The sequence below is a fragment of the Corvus kubaryi genome, unplaced genomic scaffold (assembly GCF_017639235.1).
Source record: "Corvus kubaryi isolate FWS band 111438036 unplaced genomic scaffold, C.kubaryi_AGA036_p1.0 37397, whole genome shotgun sequence".
Taxonomy (NCBI): domain Eukaryota; kingdom Metazoa; phylum Chordata; class Aves; order Passeriformes; family Corvidae; genus Corvus; species Corvus kubaryi.
Genome location: NW_024581136.1, coordinates 18919279 through 18939043, shown reverse-complemented (window position 1 = coordinate 18939043; position 19765 = coordinate 18919279). Strand labels below are relative to the sequence as shown.

General features: G+C 42.4%; 1 protein-coding gene across 1 annotated transcript in view; it reads right to left on the bottom strand.

The window, feature by feature from the left end:
- Positions 1–990: 990 nt before the first annotated feature.
- SI (sucrase-isomaltase) overlaps positions 991–19765 on the bottom strand; it is a 43145-nt gene continuing 24370 nt past the window's right edge. Inside the window, exons 27-48 of the mRNA XM_042042415.1 lie at positions 19137–19291; positions 17983–18151; positions 17023–17119; positions 16500–16612; positions 16276–16401; positions 15424–15552; positions 15212–15319; positions 15052–15114; positions 14651–14782; positions 13982–14066; positions 12943–13081; positions 9534–9667; positions 9011–9045; positions 8803–8919; positions 7441–7589; positions 6856–6940; positions 6705–6761; positions 5954–6078; positions 5667–5755; positions 4366–4415; positions 2922–3092; positions 991–1605 (exon numbers count right to left, since the gene is read on the bottom strand). Of these exons, the coding sequence (XP_041898349.1) occupies positions 1543–1605; positions 2922–3092; positions 4366–4415; positions 5667–5755; positions 5954–6078; positions 6705–6761; positions 6856–6940; positions 7441–7589; positions 8803–8919; positions 9011–9045; positions 9534–9667; positions 12943–13081; positions 13982–14066; positions 14651–14782; positions 15052–15114; positions 15212–15319; positions 15424–15552; positions 16276–16401; positions 16500–16612; positions 17023–17119; positions 17983–18151; positions 19137–19291 (2391 nt within the window). The 3' untranslated portion in view covers positions 991–1542. The remainder of the gene's footprint in view (positions 1606–2921; positions 3093–4365; positions 4416–5666; positions 5756–5953; positions 6079–6704; positions 6762–6855; positions 6941–7440; positions 7590–8802; positions 8920–9010; positions 9046–9533; positions 9668–12942; positions 13082–13981; positions 14067–14650; positions 14783–15051; positions 15115–15211; positions 15320–15423; positions 15553–16275; positions 16402–16499; positions 16613–17022; positions 17120–17982; positions 18152–19136; positions 19292–19765) is intronic.

Here is a 19765-nt window from a genome sequence, read left to right as displayed (position 1 = left end):
GTTGTTATTTTACAAGTGCTGGAAAGTCAAACTCCGAGGAGAGTGAGAGTTAAAAAATCCCATCTCAGCACAAGCAGGGTGTTTAATTCTGTGGGCAACTGGATTTTCGTGGGATTTCCTGCAATGGGACACATCTGGGCTGGATCCAGAGTGGCTGAGGGAATGTGGGATGGGAGAGGCTCTGCAGGGAGTGACCCCGGGGTGGCCAAGTGAGTTTGAAGCTGGGATTTCTCAACCTGGGCGAGTTTCTCAGGAATTGTTATCCTGGGCCCTCAGTAAAACCATCCCCTGGGGCTGAAACTTGGGATTCAGGCAAGGTGCTGGGCCTCTCCAAGCTGAAAAGCAGACAAGGATGTTCCCCAAGTAAATAAGAAGAAATTATTTTTTTGGAAGCCTCTCAAAGGTGAAAAAAAGACAAAAATGAGGTTCCTCAAATGAATAAGGACAAATTTGTTTTTTGGAAGCCTTTTTGCTGTCTCTAATATTTCCTATGTCAGATGAGAGGATGCAAAGTGTGGCACATAAGGTGAAAGCTCACCCCTTGCTGCAGCAAAAGGACACATCCTCCCATCTGCTTGCAGCTGGAGAAACAGGGAAGTTTTATTTGTCAAAATATGAAATATAAAATTACTCCTAAATGATCATTTTCTTTGCCAATTTCGTTACCATTTCACAGCAAAGTTTCAATAAATTCACCCCTATGATTGCACTAACCCACCTAGGAGATGTTAGCTATTGCATTTTTTACCCCAAAATTTTAAAGCAAGGAGGAATCCTTTAAATGAATGTAAAGCACAGTCCCTGGAGATCACCACTACCTCCAACAGCCATTTCTTCCCCTCAAATTTAATTGTAAATATGTTTTCCCAGTCTCTTTAGTTCACGTGCTGCACTCTTGGGATAAAAGGAGGCTTTAACATTAATTGTTATTATGGTAAAAACACAACAACAACATTTCCTTCCGTGAAATAAACACACAGAGACCAACACTCATTAATTAACCTTGAAACCTCAGGTTTAATTTTACAACTTCAGGTTCAAACATGGGAAACACAAAGATGTGGCTGAAGTTGTACAAAACCCCCTCAACTTCAAATGATTTTTTTAAGTATTTGAGTATTTTGTAGATCAAAAACTTGAAATATTATTTCATGCTAAATCAGTCATCTGAAAACATTTGCTTTGACTTCAATTCTTCTCCATAGTAGTAACTTGCATGGGTGTAATTAAAATTAGGATGGAATTTAGACATGGGCAAAATAATGCCTTCAACTCCACTTAGGTAACAACAGCTGCATCTTTTTTCACAAAATGTATTAGATACTAAGACAGGAATTCTACTCTGAAAAAACAGAGTTTTCCCTTCAGTTCTCAGCTTTCAAAGATGAAGTTCTCCTAAAGTGTCACCACTGGCACGTGACTGCTTTGTACAAAAATACCTGGGTACGAAGTGGCTGTGCTGGTGTGGTTTTAAGGGAAAAATTGAAAGAGGTTGTGCAAGTCTGAGAAAACCCAGTGGTGTGGCTGATGTTATTTTCCATTTCAGCTCCATTGCAGGGTGTGGTTCTGGCCCAGTTGCAGCTGGAGCTTGGTGATTGTCAGGAGCTGAGAATAAAACACACAAAATGGGCATTTAGGAATTCAGCCCTGAAGACCCACGGTGTTTTCTGTGCTCCAGGGAGATAGTGGCTGCTCATTTTAACCTACAGGAATTGATTCCTCTTTTTTTTTTCATTTGTGTTTTTATCACTACAAACAGTTTAACCGGCACAGATTTGGGAGTCTGACCATGACTCTCTGATCCCTTCCTTCATTCACAGGCTCTTTTAGAAGTCAGGTTCCTTTTACTTTAAAAATAAAGGAATTTTTTAAAGGCAGCCAAACTCAGAGTACACTGTAATTCAGCAGTGCCTATGATTTTTTTTTCCATCAGAAAGTCAACAGCAGAATGAAACGTTTCCATTCTCTTTTATATTTTTAACCCCCTTTTTTTTTTGTTGTTGTTGCGTACAAAAATTTTATATTCTGATTTTGCACTGAAAGAGAGGACAAACTAGAACATGAGAGAAGGCTGAATCCCAAAGGAAGGGTAGGAACATCCCAGTAACAAGAGGTTGGTAACTCTCATTGTCTGGGGAGACAGGAGAGGGTGAATCCCTGGACAGACACAACCCACAGAGATGGAAATCCTGGTGCTCTGAAGTTGGCTGAAGGTTTCCCAATAACCTTAGAAAAAGTGGGATTTGCCTTGCCCGGGTGGGAACTGAGTGCTGCAGTGCCCAGAGCCAAAATGGGACAGGACAGAGCAGGAAATGGTGGGAGGCAAACAGGGCTGGGAGAGGGAAATGTTGTCAGACAAGAACGACAACAGCGGGGTCATGCAGAGACCAGGAATATACTCAGAGATGCTTTGCCTCCTGTCACAGCTCCAGGTTGCAGGGAAGCTGTTAGGGAACAAAATCCACTTTTCCAGAAGCAGTTTGGTTTCCTCAACAGGGACTTCTGGGCTTGAAAGCTCTAGCACACACAATACTTTCTATGCATTAAATTGTATTAAAGAATCATTACCTGCTGGCAGCTTGTGCATCTTTCTGAAACGTGGTATATTTTAAATGTGCTAAATACAGAAATATTTTAAATGTGCTAAATACAGAAATATTTTAAATGTGCTAAATATATTAATATTTTAAATGTGCTAAATATATAAATATTTTTAAATACGCTAAATATAGAAATATCTTAAATGTGGTAAATATAGAAATATTTTAGATATGCTAAATAGATAAATAGGTAGATATATAAATATTTAAATATGCTAAATAGATAACTATTTTAAATATGGTATTACAGCTGAATCTCCACAGGTTTCAGAGCACAAACGCAGGTGGGAAACCTTTTTTAACCCTTCAAGCAGATCTCACCTTCTTGTTGCTCTCATAGACCCAGCCGGGGGATGATGGGATTGCCTGCCCATTCTGAGACACTGTCACCTGCTGGACACTGGTGGGCACCCCCAGGACTTTGATGTCAGTAAACATCAGGTTGTTTGGATCAGTGTAATTCTGATGTATAACTCTGATATCCAAAACAGTCTGAAAGGAAGAGGGAAAATATCAGCGATTGGGATTAGACTGGGACAAATCCAGAGCATCTGTGGCTGCCCCTGGATCCCTGGCAGTGTCCAAGGCCAGGTTGGATGGGGCTTGGAGCAGCCTGGGATGGTGGAAGGTGTCCCTGCCCATGGCAGGGATTGGAATGAGATTATTTTTAAGGTCCCTCCCAACCCAAACCATTCTGGGATTCTATGAAATCCACTTGAGTTTTCCATTTGCTGTCCTCACTCCAGGTTTTTTGTTCAAGTTTTTTTCCTAATTACCTGTGTGTTGTGATTTATTTTTCCAACACTGAAAGCTTTCCTCCACTTTGTTAACCTGGCCAAATCCTGGGCTTTGCAGGTCCTTAATTGCCACTCAGCTGATTGATGTGAGGAGTGAAGTAACGAGAAATTCTCAACCCCTGGATGGGCAGCAAGTGCTGCAGGACAAACCCCTCCTCCCCTGCCCCTGTCTCACTTTCCAGCTTCTGTGGGAGCAGCTCCAGGCTCTAATACTTCTCCTTTTTGCCCTCCCAGAACAGCTCCTTCCTCCCCATCGCCTCCCTCAGCACTCACAGGCCCCCTCTCGTGCCATTACTGAGATTTTAAGGAGATTATGGATTTCTTCAGGATGTACCCAGATCCCACACAAATGTGCTGTGACACAATCCCACGTATTTAGGGCTCAGAGGGTGAGTGTTTTTCATTGTTGGTTGATTCAAGACCTCTTTAATTAAGCTTTTCCTTACCAAGTTTTTGTAGGAGCAGGGAAAGGTGCATTTATTTTATAATCTCCTTACAACTGCAAATACTGAGTGTTAGCAAAACAAACTCCCTGCCTTAGCAATTAACACCCTTTTATTTGACAAAGACAGAATTAAAGGAGAAGAAAGAACAGTGTGGATAAAATTAGAAGCACACTGGAAAGTAATGAAATAAGAAAGTGTGTTTTCTGCTACAATAGAAAGAGCTTTTCTTTTAAAGCAAAACTCCCTATAATTAGAGCCTAATTTATTTGCAGATACTCGATGGTTATGATAAGAAGTGAAATCTGACAATTGTACTTAACAATACACTCCAGGATCACTCCTAAGCTCATTCTTAACACAGTTTAATCACATTTCTTCTAGCCTAATCAACTGTGAGCACAGTTTAATGTAAGGTTGGGATATGTAGACATTAGGAAGACCCAAATTAAAATACCCACAGTTAAAAATACAATAAAATCACCCAAAAGTGCCTATTAAATACATATAAGCTAATGTGATTACCTGATTAGCAGTAAATGATGTTAGCAGGTAAACACCATCTTCATATGCATCTGTTGTAAAGAAAGAATAAAAGAATTAAAAGGAATCAAATGCCTTTTCTATCCACCTTATTTAACACATTATTGAAATTTCAGCTCAAGGATTGTGTCCATGGACAACTTACAAATATAAGGGATGTATTTGTATGTAAATAAAGAGAAGTCGTGCATTTCCAGAAGATAAATGCTGTTAGACATAAAATATTTTCAGTGTGTTTCAAGTTTAAATGAGGACAAAAGGAGAACATTTTAGAGGTAAGATATAAAAGCAGACAAAGAAGCAGCACTAGGAAGATCAGGAGAGTTTAGATGAGGAGAAAAATGTTCCTGTTTCTCACTGAAGAGTCATTTCCCACATCCCCCTCCATTCACTGCCCAATTACAGGTGACACCTGACCATGACAGAGGCTGCTGCCTGTCTGAAATGGCTGTTTTTATTTTCCCAGCCCTATAATTCAGCTATGCCTGCCCTCAGAGCAGTGCTGACATCTGGGCATTGAGGCTCCTGCCTCGAGGGGTGCCTGTGAGATGCTCCTTGTAATCCACGTAAATCCCATTTATCATCAGATTCCCTAAACATCACCATCATCTCTGGATTCCAGTGCTGACAGCGTGTGTGAAGCACCTCCAGATCCACCCCCAGTCTCCTGCAAACTCCCCCCACATCACATTTCCCGCATTCCTGATGGGAATCTCAAGCCAGAGCTCATTGTCATTATGAGGGTAAAGCACTCTGGGAGGGGAGGATAAATGACATCTCAGCATCATCCCTTACCTGCAGACAATTTAAATTTAGCCATGTTGAGGAAATCTGTGAAAGTTCTCACATGATCTATGGTCATGGCTCCCATAGGATTGGGGATGGAACTTTGTTATCTGCGTTGCCTCAGGCCCAGGGCATGATTTCATTTATACAACATATTAATTCTATAAATCACAGCGTTGTGTGGCTCAAATCAGGAAGAATCATGTTTCTGTAATGCTGATCTGCAGGTTTAATTCCGGTTTTGCCTCTGAGGGCGGGTTCAGATCTGTCCCCCAGAAATGGGGTGGCTGTGGCTGTGTCTCTCCCTTCCCCTCTCCTCCTCCTTGGACACCCCACAGTTTGTTTCATCTCTCTCTAATTCACATCCTCAGATTTGGCTTTGTCTGCTTGAATTTGGTCTTTGAATATCTCCAAGGATAGAGCCTCTCTTGGCAGGATCCAGCCATTCCCTCAGCAAAAAAAAAGGGTTTTAGGGAGGTAAGAAACCCTGGACGTACCAATGCGAACCCCATCATCCCAATAAAGGTGTCCTTCTGCAAACAGAGCATCATCCAGGGCCACAGTGAGTCCCATCGCGTTCTTCCGGCTGTGGAAATCACAATTTCCTCAGCTAATCTCATTCCATACTTCCCAAATGGCAATTTCTTTACAGAAATGTTGTGTACCACCCAGCCGACCTCCTACAGCCATCTTCCCATCCCATACTGTTAAAGGAGACCATTAGGAAAAAAAACCAAAACCCCAAAAAAGATCACTTAAATTTAAAATTTTCGCTTCTTCCTACCTGTAAGCAGTTGTATTAGCAGGTATCTGCCAAGGCAGGATGTATCCACCTCGGATATGCAGGTTGATATGATCCAAAGGAGCTTGTAAAGTTTGGAGCTGTCCCCTAAAGCCAGTATCTGCCTCCTGTGTGCAAAAAAATTGAATCTTTTACAGAGTTTTCCTTCAGAATGCAGTGATAATATTTCTCTAGACAGGTTAATTAGGAGTTGTTACTGCAGGAGTAACTATTAACAAGAGGAACCCCGAAATTTCGGCCCTATAAAAGACTGGGCTGACCGTGGGTGACAGCAGCTGAACCAAAGGGGCCAAGCAGTGAAACACAAACCTGTGATTAATGAAGGGAGTTTTGATCCTGCTCTTCCTGTTGCCAAATCTTTTATTGTATTCTGGGAAAAATTATGCAGCTAAACCTGGTTTGTTTTTTTCTTTATCAGAGCATTCCGTTACAAAAACCTTCTGTGTCTTGTTCGAGGGTTACAAAAAGTGAAAAGAGCTCTAAGTTAAAGGTATTACTTCACCTTTTCATTTACTGTAACTCTGGTCATGTTGTTATACATTATTATAAAGGAATCGAGGATTTTTAGTATTTTTTTAATCAGCTGAGTAGATTTTATGTTTCTAAGAACTTCTATTAAATGCAAATCAGGCAGGAGAGTGTTCCCACCTCCCTGACACACAGCACTGTGGAAAGACAGAAGATACAAGTTAAAATATAAGTTTTAAAATACAATTTTTATAGGATGACTTACTGTGTAGTAATCATACCAGCGGGCATTGGGGAAATAAGCCTCCACACTTTGAGCATCCTGCAATTAAACACACAAATTTTAAGCACCTCAAATCAAAAAGTGAAGCTTAAATTAAATGACTTTAATAATTGGTGCTTAAATTGGTGCTCACCGGTTGCATCACGGGGCTGATGAGCAGGGCAGGACCCCAGAGGAACTGCTGGTCGATATCCCACGTTTTTCTGTCCTCCACAAACCTGTCAGGATGAGACAGCGAGAGCTGAACTTTCCCAAAGTGTTCCTCCTTGAAGACCCTTCTGTCAGTAATTGAACCCACTCTTTCTAATATCTATTGCCTCGTTACTGCTGTTAATAATTCAGAGATCAATTAATGGTTGCCAGGAACGCACAAAGTGAAACTCGTTAGAGAAATGCAAGTTAGTACTTTAGATTTCTTTCCATTTCTTCGCTTTTGCTTTTTAGTATGCTGAGACAACAAAACTCTGAAGGTCTTATGTTTATTATTACAATAATAACAACTTGGACAACCTGGGACAGATTTTCTAATTTAAGCCACTATTTTCTGAGTTTCTTGGAAAAAAGTAAATCACCACATGCAAAAACCTCTGTTTTTCCCAGCCAAGACTTATGTTTATAATTGAAGGGGAAAATGCTGTAAACTCTGTTGTTAGGGGGTCACAACTAGAAGAGTTTTAAAGGGAATTCCTGGTCAGGAGAGCAGGGGAACTGCACTTACTCGTGGAGAAGGGGGCGGACCACGGTGCTGCCGTGGGCGTGGGCGTCATGCATTAAGGTGTAGAGATAAGGCAACAGGGTGTATCTGATGTTCAGCACGTTCCTGGAAATGCTGTGGAATGTGGCATTCCAGGCAGCAGGATCTTGCCTCTGGAGGAGAAGAGAGTGTTGTTAGAGAAGCTGGATTGGACTGCCTGGGAAAGCTAAGAAAAAAAACCAAACCCAAATCAACGTAGCAAAACAAACCAAGGAGATTTCGCCTCTGAAGCAGAGCATCTTCAGTTATTTATTCTTCAGCTCAGGAGAGAGTGAAAACAGTGGCTGCCACTGTCATCCCCAAGATGGCAACTGAAAGGAGGAAAGCTGATAAAAACTGTGGGGAAATGCTGCAAAAACGTTTAAAGCAAGGTGTCCCCAAGGTGTGACACGTCCCCCTGTGCAGCATCCACCAGCCCCTGGGCCCGGCCTCGCAGCAAGGGTCTGAGGCACCAGTGACTGACGGCAGGAGAGCTCCCAGTCTTTAGGAAAGGTATGGAACAGTACCTTGGCAAAGTGGCTAAGACTGGAAGCACCATGATAACCCCAAATCTGCATTTTGAGGCTTTCCCAGGCCTGTGGAAGGTGTGTGCTGCGAGATAAAGCACCCGGCTCTCAAAAGGAGGCTTTAATCCATTAGATATTTGCCATCTAAATAGCTCCACTCTGCTAGACCTGAAGCTTTCCCTGGAACAGTAGTGCTGTTTCCCTTTCTTTTCTTTTCCCAGTTATCTTGTTGGACAGCTTTCTCCACTCCAGTCCTTAGCCTCCATGTAGGCAATTCTTTCCCTTTCCTTTTAACAGAACTACAATATCTGATGGTGGCAAATGTGCAAAGCACAGGAAATTCCTGAGTCTCACTCCAGCATCTTATTCCACTGCCCCATTTTCTCATTTGTTGTGTAATTATGGCCAATTAGGACTGAGAGCACTGAAGTCGGTTGTGCTCCTTGAAGTTTTTGCCATAAAATCTCCACTTTAGCTCTGCTGTAGCACATTGAAATCCAAATGGCCCAGAGGAGAAAATATGTAGAGTTTGATTCAGTCTGAGCAAAGTCAGAACATACTTCCTTCAAGTGTCCAAATCCCAGAGCTGCCCCTCTGTGGGCATAAAACCTCCCAGGTGATGGGAAGGCTTGTAGCAGAGCCAGCATAGAAAAAATGTCAATTTTCATTTGATAAAGAGCCAAAAGTGTTCTTTTCTTCTCCATTTTAATTGAAATGTGGGGAGTTGTTGTGCCAGGCCAGTTGTGGGTTGTTCTGGCTGGTTTTTCCTGGGTGTTGCAAGGGCCCAGGTGTTGACAGCTATTAAAATATTGCCACTCACCTTTGTTCCTTTCTGATTGTGATTCCTCGAATACGGGTAAAATGCACCCAGCTGCATCCAGCGGAGGCACATCTCGTACTCTGCGTCTTGGAAGAAGCCACAGATATCAGCTCCTGTCTGAAATTTTCAGAATAACCCAAATGGGAAACTGTATTACCATGTCCAGCATCAGAGTAATTAAATAGAAGTTAATAACTCATTAGCTTACGTAAGATATTCCAAAGAGACTGAACTCCAGCATGCCTGAAAAGAGAAACAAATCGGTGTTACTGGCTGGGTTTTTTCACATGATGGTTACACAGACAATGTTTATTGCACTGCTGAATCAAAAGAGAAAACAACAAACAAAAGCCCCACAATTTCTCGAATGTGTGGTGTTTTCCTACTGCAGGGATGTGGGTGGACAGGAGCAAAGAAAAAAGTGAGTGGCAGGACACAGTGCATTGAGGAGTCTGGTCCCAAGGGAATTAAAGGGGTAAGAAAGGTGTAAGAAGAAAAAGGAAAAAATAGGAATTGACCACAAATTCTGGTTGCTGAGCCAATTTTTTACATCTAAAATCACAGGAATACAGAAAGCAAGGAAGTGAAGGAGAAGTAAAGCCAGGCTGGATAAAGCTTGGAGCAGCCTGGGACAGTTCAAGGTGTCCCTGCCATGGCAGGGGTCCCTCCCAACCCAAAGCATTCCATGACTCGGTGATCCCAGGAATGCAGACCCTTTTCCTGCCACGTACCAATCACAGATTTGTGCAGCTGATCCCAGGCTGCCGTGTTGTCCCCCAGCCAGTGCCCTGACCACCGCCCGCTGCTGGGGTACGTGGACCGGGTGATGACGATCCCGCGCTCCTTGGTGGCACTCTGCAAAGCCCTGGATGGAAAACAGACAGAGAAACGAGTTACAGGAGAACTACTGCAGGAGAATTTATTGCATAAGGGCCTCTGAAAAGAAATCTGTGGGTTTATATTATCATAGGGAAGGGCTGCATTATATACATCCAATCCATTCGTGCTTTTTATGGCAATTCAGTATGATCCACACACAATCCCAGCAGTGTTGGCCAAGCTGCAGCTGCAAAGAGAACTGGCAAACAAAGAAGGATTAAAATACATTTTTCCAGCTCAGGCTCACTCCTGTATGGGAAAATAGGAACATAGCAAAGCTTTTCTAAGCACATTTTCCAAGGGCTCCACAATGTGTTCCAGGGCACATCATTCCTTTGTTAAAGTACCTGAAAATTTGAAGCAACAGTTGAAAATAATTCAGCAAAAATCAAACCAAAGGAGTGAAAACAGAGGTAGCAGGACTACTGGACGTCTCAGTGTAAGTTTAGTTGACTAAAAGGTACTGGAATAAAAGAAATTAAAAAAATTAAAGAGTCAGGGATTTGTACTCCCTTGAGAAAGACCAAGGTGACAAGATATCAATAGGAATATTAGTCAGAAAATCGCCCTGATTAAATCCCACTGTTCTTCCAGTGAGAGCTCCACATTAATTGCCCAAGCTGCTGCTTCACTAAGGCACTATTTGCTTATTTTTCTATAGGATTTGCAGCTTTAGTGACACCATAATTACAGCAAAGATACACAAGTCACTTAAATTACCGCAGCAATTAGACCAGACTAATGTGCCACAGTTATTTCCTCCAGGACAAACAGTAACTTTTCCAGGATCCTTTATTCTTTTGCAACACACTGCCCAACATTTTCATTCTCTCTTTGCTTTCCCTGTGCTAATAATGCTTTGGAAGTGGCAGCCAAAATTTCAAAGGTGAAGGCAGTGAATGTCACGTATAGACCCGCTCAGGGATGAGCACAACCTGAGTGTTCTGGGACTGGAGGCTCAGGCCTGCAGCTCCATAGCTCTATCCATGAAAATCAATTATTCAGATAAAGGCTGAATTAACCTCCAAACAGTTCCTGTGTTCACTAATAAGGGTTTTGGCCATGCAAAAACCTCATTACAAACGAACAGCATCAAGGTAATATCCTGAAGTTTCTGTGTTTTAAGGATGGAGAACTGAAATGACACCAGGTTACATAAAATACTGATGCTCACTTTTCAGTAACAGTCTTTGCTGAGTTTTGTGTGCAAATAATCTTTCTGTTTGGATGGTTTAGTATCAAAATAAATTATTACATTTCTTCAGTTTCACAACTACCCCTTCAGTTACTGCCAAAAAATAAGTTTGGGACTGAAATATATGTGTGTATATATTTTGTAGATAACATTTCCTATAAATTTCCAGTGTGAGAATATCTGTGGGAACTGAGAGATTTATTGTAGTGATTTCTGTTGCAGTGCCTTGCAAAAGAGAGGGGAATATTTCAGTTCATACTTAAAGCACAGAAATGATGGCAATGTTCCTTTTCCTATCAAACTATTGTCCATTCCATTGAGTTTGCACAGCAAGGTTTTGGCAATGGGGGGCTGCAGGGGTGGCTCCAGTGAGAAACTTCCTGGAGCTTCCCCATTTCTGATGGAGCCAAGAGGGACCTGCCCATGGCTGAGCCCATCAGCAGCACTGAGTGACTTCGGGATAACAGGAATAGGAAAGGGAAACATTGCTCCCAACAGCAACAGGAGCTGGAGAGAGGGGTGAGGGTATGTGGGAGCAGCAGCCCTACAGATCCCAGCTCAGTGCAGGAGGGGCAGGAGATGCTCCAGGCTCCAGAGTTGGGATTTCCCCAGGATGTTCCATGGGGGAGCAGAGATCCACCTGCAGCTCCTGGAGGAGCCCACACCGGAGCAGGAGGATGCCCAAAGGAGGTTGTGATCCCGTGGGACGCCTGTGCCAGAGCTGGATCCTGGCAGGAAGCTGTGGACCCCTGGGGAGAGGAAGAGAGTGGGGAGGAGAGAGACAGCGTGAGATGAACTGACTGCAACCCCTGCTCCATGTCCCCTCTGCCTCTGCTGGGGAGCAGGTAGAACAAGAAATGAATTAGGAAAGAAGTGAAGATGGGGGGAAATTGAGATTTAGTTTTCATTGTCATGATCCTCTCTGATTTGATTGGTTATAAATTAAACTGGTCTCCACAACTGAGTTGCTTCACCTGTGGCAGTAACTGGGGAGTGATCTCTCTCTGTCCTTGTCTCAATCCATGAATCTTTCTTTATATTTTCTTTCCTCTTCCCAGCTGAGGAGGGGAAAGCTGGAGGGGCTTTGGTGGCACCTGGAGCTCAGCCAGGTCCCAACCCACCACATTTTGTGATGCACAAATCCCGTGACATCCAGCTGACAGCACAGGGATCAGACATTCCCTCCTGTCCTGTCAGCAATTTCGCCCCTGCCTTGACTGGCAGGGCTGTGCTGGCAGGCTGCCAGTGGAGCATCCTCTCACAAATCCAAATAGCCCTGATATTTTCTCTCTTTATGGTAATATCAAAGTTACCAAGGGCTTTAAGGTCGTTAGGACCTGCACAGAAAATCTGTGCCTTGCTCACTCGTTGAATTGTAAATGAAACAGCCCAGCTCCATTATCATTAGATCGGGTGTTATCTAAAGCAGGCTGAGGACAATTCAGAGGGACAGATAATGACGTTTGCCTTGGAACTGGGAAAAGAAATGCTGAAAAGTAAAGCTTTCCTCTCACACTTTGCATTTTAAAAGTCACCCTTCCCCCTTTTCACTGCATTTTAAATAGAGAACATAATCGAGCCCGTCTGAAATTCACATGATTGAAAAACTCCCTTCACTTTCCCTCACTGGATGTGAAGTGTGAGGAAAACCAGAACCAACCTGGAGTAAACCAGGCAGTCCCAGCAACACCTAGAAACAGTAAGTACATGGTGTTTTAATTACAATAATTATGTGCCGAAGGGATTTATTGCAGGGGAACCATGGAAGCACAGCTCCAGCTCAGCCCAGCACAGACCCCCCTCACCTTCTCCTGCAGCTCTGGTCCCACCTCCCTTCCTGCACCACAGGGAGATCCCTGACTGGAATAACTCCAGGAGCTGCCCAGTCCTTGGAGCATCCAACTCCACTTGGAGCTGGATTGAAGAACCAAATTAATCAGAGTGAAGAGAAAGATCACTCAGGCATCTGAAATAAACCACTGACAGTTTTGGCTGTAGGAATGTAGACATGGAATATCCATTTGGAACACATTTTGGAGACAGCATGGAATATGCAAAGCACTTACTCCAGCGTGGGTTTGGCTTGGGACCATCCATAAAGGCTGTGGACATCGTAGTGTCTGACTGGGGTCCCATCTGCGAGGTATTGTTGAGCTTCCATGCACATAGTTTTGTAGGGTAATCCTTCTGACCTGTATCCCAAACCTTGTGGAAAGGGAAGAAACATATTTATTATTATCAATAGGCATATACTAATCATTTGAGTTACTTTTCCTTAATTTTCCTAATCTGTTAGGCATTCAGTCTCTTTATACTGTCACTTATTTATAACTATAAAAATGTCTTCTCCAAAATGGACTATTTCCAATATTCCTCTGCAGGTATCTGGGTCTGTGAATGTTTTAATAGTTCGGTTACAGATGCTCTTACTACAGAGGCTCAAAGAATAATCAGAGTAGATCAGAATATATTTCAAATCTTTTTAAACACTGTCACACCAACCACATAAACAGAAAAATGGGTGTGGTGGGGGTATGATCTGTGTCTGAATATTAATTTCCTGGAAATTCCTGAGAAACCACTCATGAAACCTGAATACAACAGTAAGCAGCGAGATATGCTAATAAACCATTAATAAATAATTCCTAATTAGTACAGCATTTCAGGAAAGCCGAGCTAAGAAACCAAAGCATTTCAAGCATTTGACTGCTCACATAAATGATAATGAAAGGAAACACATGGATATTTTCTAAATTTTTAATTAATTGCATTATTCATCTGAGAAAACCGCAAAACAGAGAGCTCAATTCTCTGCCATGCCTCAAGCAAAGCACTTAGACACAAAATAGGGATCAAAATCCATATGCAGCGAGGAACTGGAAAGAACTCTATTTTTACAAAGTGCTGCACAGCTCCTGCTCCTGCTGAAGTGTCTGGGCTTGCAGTGTGCCCATAATCTCAGAAATAAAGGGCCACGTTCAGTGAGGAGCTGTGGGTTTATAAACCCATCTTTATTTAGGCTTTTAGGCCCCATCTACCAGGTAAGAATTTACGTAGGAACCAGAAAAACCTAAAAAAACTGTTCTAAGGAGGGATCAGACTTACCAGGCATATAGGGAGGATTATTTAGGAGGTCATTCCTACAGCCATCCAAGGCACCATTCACAAAAGCTGCTGGTTCATTCATGTCCTAAAAACACAGAGAAAAACCCCATAGTCTGCTGCAGAACACTATAAATTCTGAATTACACATAAGGTTCCTCAGGAGCCCCTGCAGCTGCCATCTCAGCTGGACATCCCATGTTCCATAAAGGGGCTGACAAAAAGGCAGGAAAGGGCATGAGGGCATGGAGTGACAGAAAAAGAAAAAGGGGGAATGGCCTTGAGCTGAAGGAGGGCAAGATTAAGTGGGATATTGAGAAGGAATTGTTCCCTGGGAGGCCCCGGCACAGGGTACCCAGAGCAGCTGGGGCTGCCCCTGGATCCCTGGCAGTGCCCAAGGCCAGGCTGGACATTGGGGCTTGGAGAACCCTGGGATAGTGGGAGGTGTGGGAATAGAAGATTTTTAAGATCTCTTCCAATCCAAACCATTCTGTGATTCAGCGAGTCTTTGTTTCAAGGGAACAACCTCCAAGATCATCAAGTCCAACATTTCCTTAACGAGAATTTAACATGGATACTTCTGCCAGAGCAGTGCAGATATTGGGAACTGGGGCCCTCTCCACCAATGTCTGGCAGAGAAAAACAATCCAGAAATCAGATTTCTACACTTACAGTCCACAGGCCATCAAACTTGAGGCTTCTCGAGGCGTTGGGGTTGCTGTAGGCCTCCAGGATTTCCTTCTTCCACCACTCCGCCGTGGAATTGCGGAAGAAGTCTGGGAAAGCAGCATGTGCTCCGTAGAGCTGTAAAAACAGAAGGAAAACAAGTCAGATAAGGGGACTGAAGACATCCCATTCTGGAAAAATTCTGGAATTTTTAAATGAAAATTTTAAAAAAGACAAAAAATAATTACTTGTTCACTGATTTTTTTTGGCTCTTAGGATGATTTAGCCAGTTTCTGCAACTTATTTTTCCATGAGATTTATCAATGAGTTTGCTGCTATTTTCATTAATTAATTCCATTAATTAATGTCTGTATTTGAGTCCAGAACCAAACCATGTCAATATTTACCTGTATTTGTGTTTGTTCAGGTAGTGACTCATTGACTTGGACATTGGGAAGAAATGGCCAGACCTAGCAGGACAAAGAATATTTCAAATACTCCAACCACACTGAATCCAAACTGCACATCAACAACACACAGGTTTCAATACTCCTCCCTGCACAGTACCTTGGAATATAAAATTTCATTGGTATCAGGCCGTTTTATGAAGACATCATTGTCCACACCTCTGGAGAAGGTAGGATAATCGGTTTCATTCCCAGAAATGGCTGGATCCTACAATTAAAAACACTTTTGTCCTTATACTCAAAACTCAAGTTGAATATATCCTCCATTTTGTGATGCCGTATTGAAATTTGAAAGCAATGTTCCAAACTGACCAGGATAATGATAAATCTCATTCCTTCTGCTTTGATTTTGTCGATCAGAGCCGGTAATCCAGCAAAGCGTGGGCTAATGGTGAAGTCCATTTGCCTGTCCATGTAGTCAATATCTGCATACTGGACATCCTGCAGTTCAAAAAAAACCCAATTAATTTTAAATGGTTTTTTTCCCTTTTTTTGCCAAATATTGAAAATCCACCAAAATAAGTAAAATACAGAACTTTTGAGGTGTAAAACTGGAAGCAGTGGTAACATCAGGCTGCAGTTGTTAAATGAATATTACACATCTGTCATCAAGTCCAAAGCAAAATAAACCTTTCACTGCTGCATCTGATCTGAGGGTAGGAATTGATACATGATGATAGAGGAAAAAACTGGGTTTGTCCTGATGTGTGTACACAGAAATTGCACCTATATTTCCATTGCTATGGGGAAACAATGGAAACTGTTGTTCTACCTTGAAACACTGATATTATTACATTTAAAATGAAGACACATTCAATTTATAGCATAATTTTGTTAGATCTCTGTGCTATTCCAACTATCCCAACAACAACCTGGGCCAAATCACAGCTGATTTGACCAGGAGCATTACAGCACTGAAAAGATTGCTGCTTCATTTTTTCCTTGCTTGTTTTTCTTCTCGATCACTGCTCCTTCCTGTCATTCTTTGGTGTGAATGATAAAGAAAATTAAGCAACTTTTAACACAGCCCAGAGTCTGTGGAACTAAACCTGCTCTTCTCTACCCCAGTGGGGTTTTTTTGGTTGGTTTGTGGTTTAGCGTTTAAATGGTTCTAGTCAATGCTACAAAGCCAAAAAGCTCAAATGTTATTTGCTCCCAACGTACATAGGGAATCTGAGCTGCCTTCATTTCCTCCACCAGCTGGGCGATCTCCGAGTCGTTCGCGTATCCGTAGCGGCACAGCTGGAATCCCAAGGACCAGTAGGGTGGCATGACTGGGCGGCCAACCAGCTGAAAATAGGAAAGGAGGTTTGTGGTGAAGAGGTGAAGAGGAACTAAAACAACCCCTTCCCCCCCCCCCCCAAGCCCAGCATTAGTCAGGCTCCTACTTCAGTGTATTCTTGAACCACGAGTTCAGGAGTTGGGCCCAAGACCATGTAGAAGTCGAGAATTCCTCCGATGGTGCGGTAGGTCAGGGCAGGGGTGGGCTGGAAAGTCACATCTGGAAATGGAGGGAAGGAAAGGACAAAAGGAGGCCTGGATTTGCCACTAGTGCAAAACACTGACTGTAAAAAAGGAACACACAGAGGAAGATGGAGAGAGACAATTTACAAAGGTCTGGAGGGACTGGAAAAGAGGGAAAGGCTTCAAACTGGCAGAGAGGAGGTTTAGATGGGATGTTGGGAAGAAATTGTTCCCTCTGAGGCGGGGGATGAGGCCCTGAGGTTGCCCAGAGAAGCTGTGGCTGCCCCTGGATCCCTGGAAGTGTCTAAGGCCAGGTTGGATGGGGCTTGGAGCAACCTGGGGCAGTGGAAGGTGTCCCTGCAGGGGGGTGGAACAGGATGAGCTTTAATGCCCCTTCCAACCAAGACCATTTCATGATTTTATGAAATAAAGTGAAGGGTTTCTTACCCATCGCATTGCTGTTAAGCAAGAGAACACCGTGGGCATTGCCATCTTCTTCAAGAGCCATATAAAATGGCTGATAACCATAGGAGTTCATCTTGTACTGCGAATAAAATAAAATACATTTTACTGGGGAAACAGTGCAAACATTTGATTATTAACGTTTAGTAATAAATTCAATAAAAGACGAGACAATTACCAAACATAACAAATAAACCTGAAATTTATACACCTAAACCCTACCTAACCACAAAACAGATCTGCAGAAGGTCACTTTGAACTCCACAATTTGTCAGTCTCGTCCAGACTGCTCAGGCAGGAAGGAAAGCAAAGGTATTGCTGCACGTAAATGTCACTGATGAGAAGGTGCTTCCTCAGGACAAAACCTTCCCTGCTTTGCAAACAGGACCAAGTGTCTACGTGCTCAGGAGGTACTGGTGGCATTCTGTTATATTTTATTATCTCAAAATATATTCAAAACCTGAACTGGAAGTTAGAGCTATAATTAGCTGCTGCTATTTCATTGGCCATTCCCTGATAATTGGAAATTTGCTATCTTGTAGGAAATAAGATAAATAAATAGAGGTAAGATTTCTGCTTTACCCCTGTAAGTACTAAATTAATCCCCAAGCAATAGGAATTGTTCTGACTCATGTCTAATTTTCAAAACAATGAGCTGAGAGGAATGAAAAAAAGGAGGAACGTGCTGTTACTCCTAAGCCATTTGTCACCTTCCAACATCTGACTGAGGGCCTGAACTCTTCACATTGTTCTTGCAGATCACAAATAATGGGTTTACAGAAGGCTTTTGCCATGGAGACACCATCTAAATTATAAGTGATGATAAATACAGCCAGAGCCAATGCCCAGTACCAGCAGATACTTAGTGGATTTTAAAGTCCTGCCAAATATTTCTGCACTCTATTGGTCCAAAACATCACATTTTCTTCTTCTTTGCCTACTTACAGTTGGAGGCTGGTCCCTGGTGAACATTCCCCAGGTGTGCCAGTTCATGTTGTGTCGGAACGTGGGGTGCTCAGCTTCTCCGAATCCGTAGATGTACTGGGATGCCAAGCGGGTGGAAATCTGAATGAACATGTCGCTGAAGGTGAAGGTGGGCAGGCCTGAATCCCAGCTGGAATGGGAAGAGGAAAGGGAAAATAAGAATAGAGTGTGCTCAGTGCTGTGTTTGTGGCAGACACTTTGTTTTAGGCCACTCTTTTTCTCTGCAAATCAGTAAAAGTGGGCTAAGAGTGTTGTGGTTATCGAGAAAACTTAAAGCACACGAAATGGGGGTGTCTAATAACTGCTGAAGAGTTTAGGGACACGAAGTCCTCTGTGTCTCTCAGAGAGGAATTACACACAGGCATCAAGCACTGCAAGTTGCATCATATTTTGGCAATTTAGTGAGAAAATGCATTTCAGGACACTGCAATCCTATTTTCCTCTCAGACTGAGCACTGGAGCCACATGGAATAGAGTAAATAAAGTGCTTTATACAGTTCACTGAACTTTCTGCGCAGATTACACTGAAATTCCATTCACAGGTCATATTTATTATAGATCAGCTTCTTTCCAGTTAGAAACCAAACTGCAGCCTGGTGGGCTCTGCCAGAGAATTCCATTGTTCCAGGAGATTCAATTGCAGGCTGAATTACTATTCTGGTTGGCAAAAGGCAACTCAACTCACAATTAAGTTTTGAGTACTTTAAGAAATTTTTAAAAATTGTTTTTTTGACTAAAAAACACATTCAACTGTTCTCTGTTTTCTAGCTCTGACTTAATCAAGGAAGAAAATGCAGCTCATGCTAGACTTGTGTATCATGTTACCAAAATCCATCTCAAGGTAGTTGGGACACTACTTCCTTCAATTTTTTTCCTAACCATTTCCCAAAACTGACCCAAATGGCCAACCCTTAATGATCAGTGTTGTGGTCACCCTAAGGAACATTTTAGGAAGTGTAGAAAATCATTGTGCCTGCCAGAAACTTGGGAAGCGCATGAGGAACAGCCTTCAGAGCTGCCAGTGTTCCTCACTCCAACACACGCACAGAGAAAAGGTTTGGCTTGGAAAGAGCTACCAAAACAAGGAGAGATAAGATAAAGGGGCAGTGGCTTACATGACTGTCCCCGTGCTTTTGCGGCGGATTTGGATCCCAAAGGGTTTGATCTGGATTGCGACCTCATAGAGCCGGTCCTGGCTCGTGCTCGTGGGGGAGCTGGGCAGGTTCAGGGGCACTGGAACCTCGTATCGTGGGCTTTGGGAATCAGAGATCTGTGAAGCAAAAATCAGGTTATTTCAGCAGGTCAGTTGTCTGAAATCTGAACCTGATACCAGTTTAAAAACTCTTTCTGTGATGAGTATTTTCTTTCAAATGCATATTTCTTGAATCAGTTCCTTCACAGGATTTTGTTGGGGAAAAAAAATCCCAACCAACAAACCTTAAAAATTTATTTTGGATCAGGAGCAGCTCGTACAATTATCTATATTAATTTAAAGTATAAACTTATATTTAAAATATAGGTGCATATACTTTGCAAGTGTAATAAAATAATTTTCTGGTTCATCTTTTACTCAACTTTTAGAGATCCTTTTTAATGTTTTCTGAAAAAACATTAAAAATGTATTTATTTTTAATGCAATTTAATGTATTTAATGTATTCTGAAAGTGGAAAGAAGTTCGTTTTTGATGTCTCACCACTTGGCTCAATATTATTAAACTCATGGCAATAAATTACAGTTACCCAG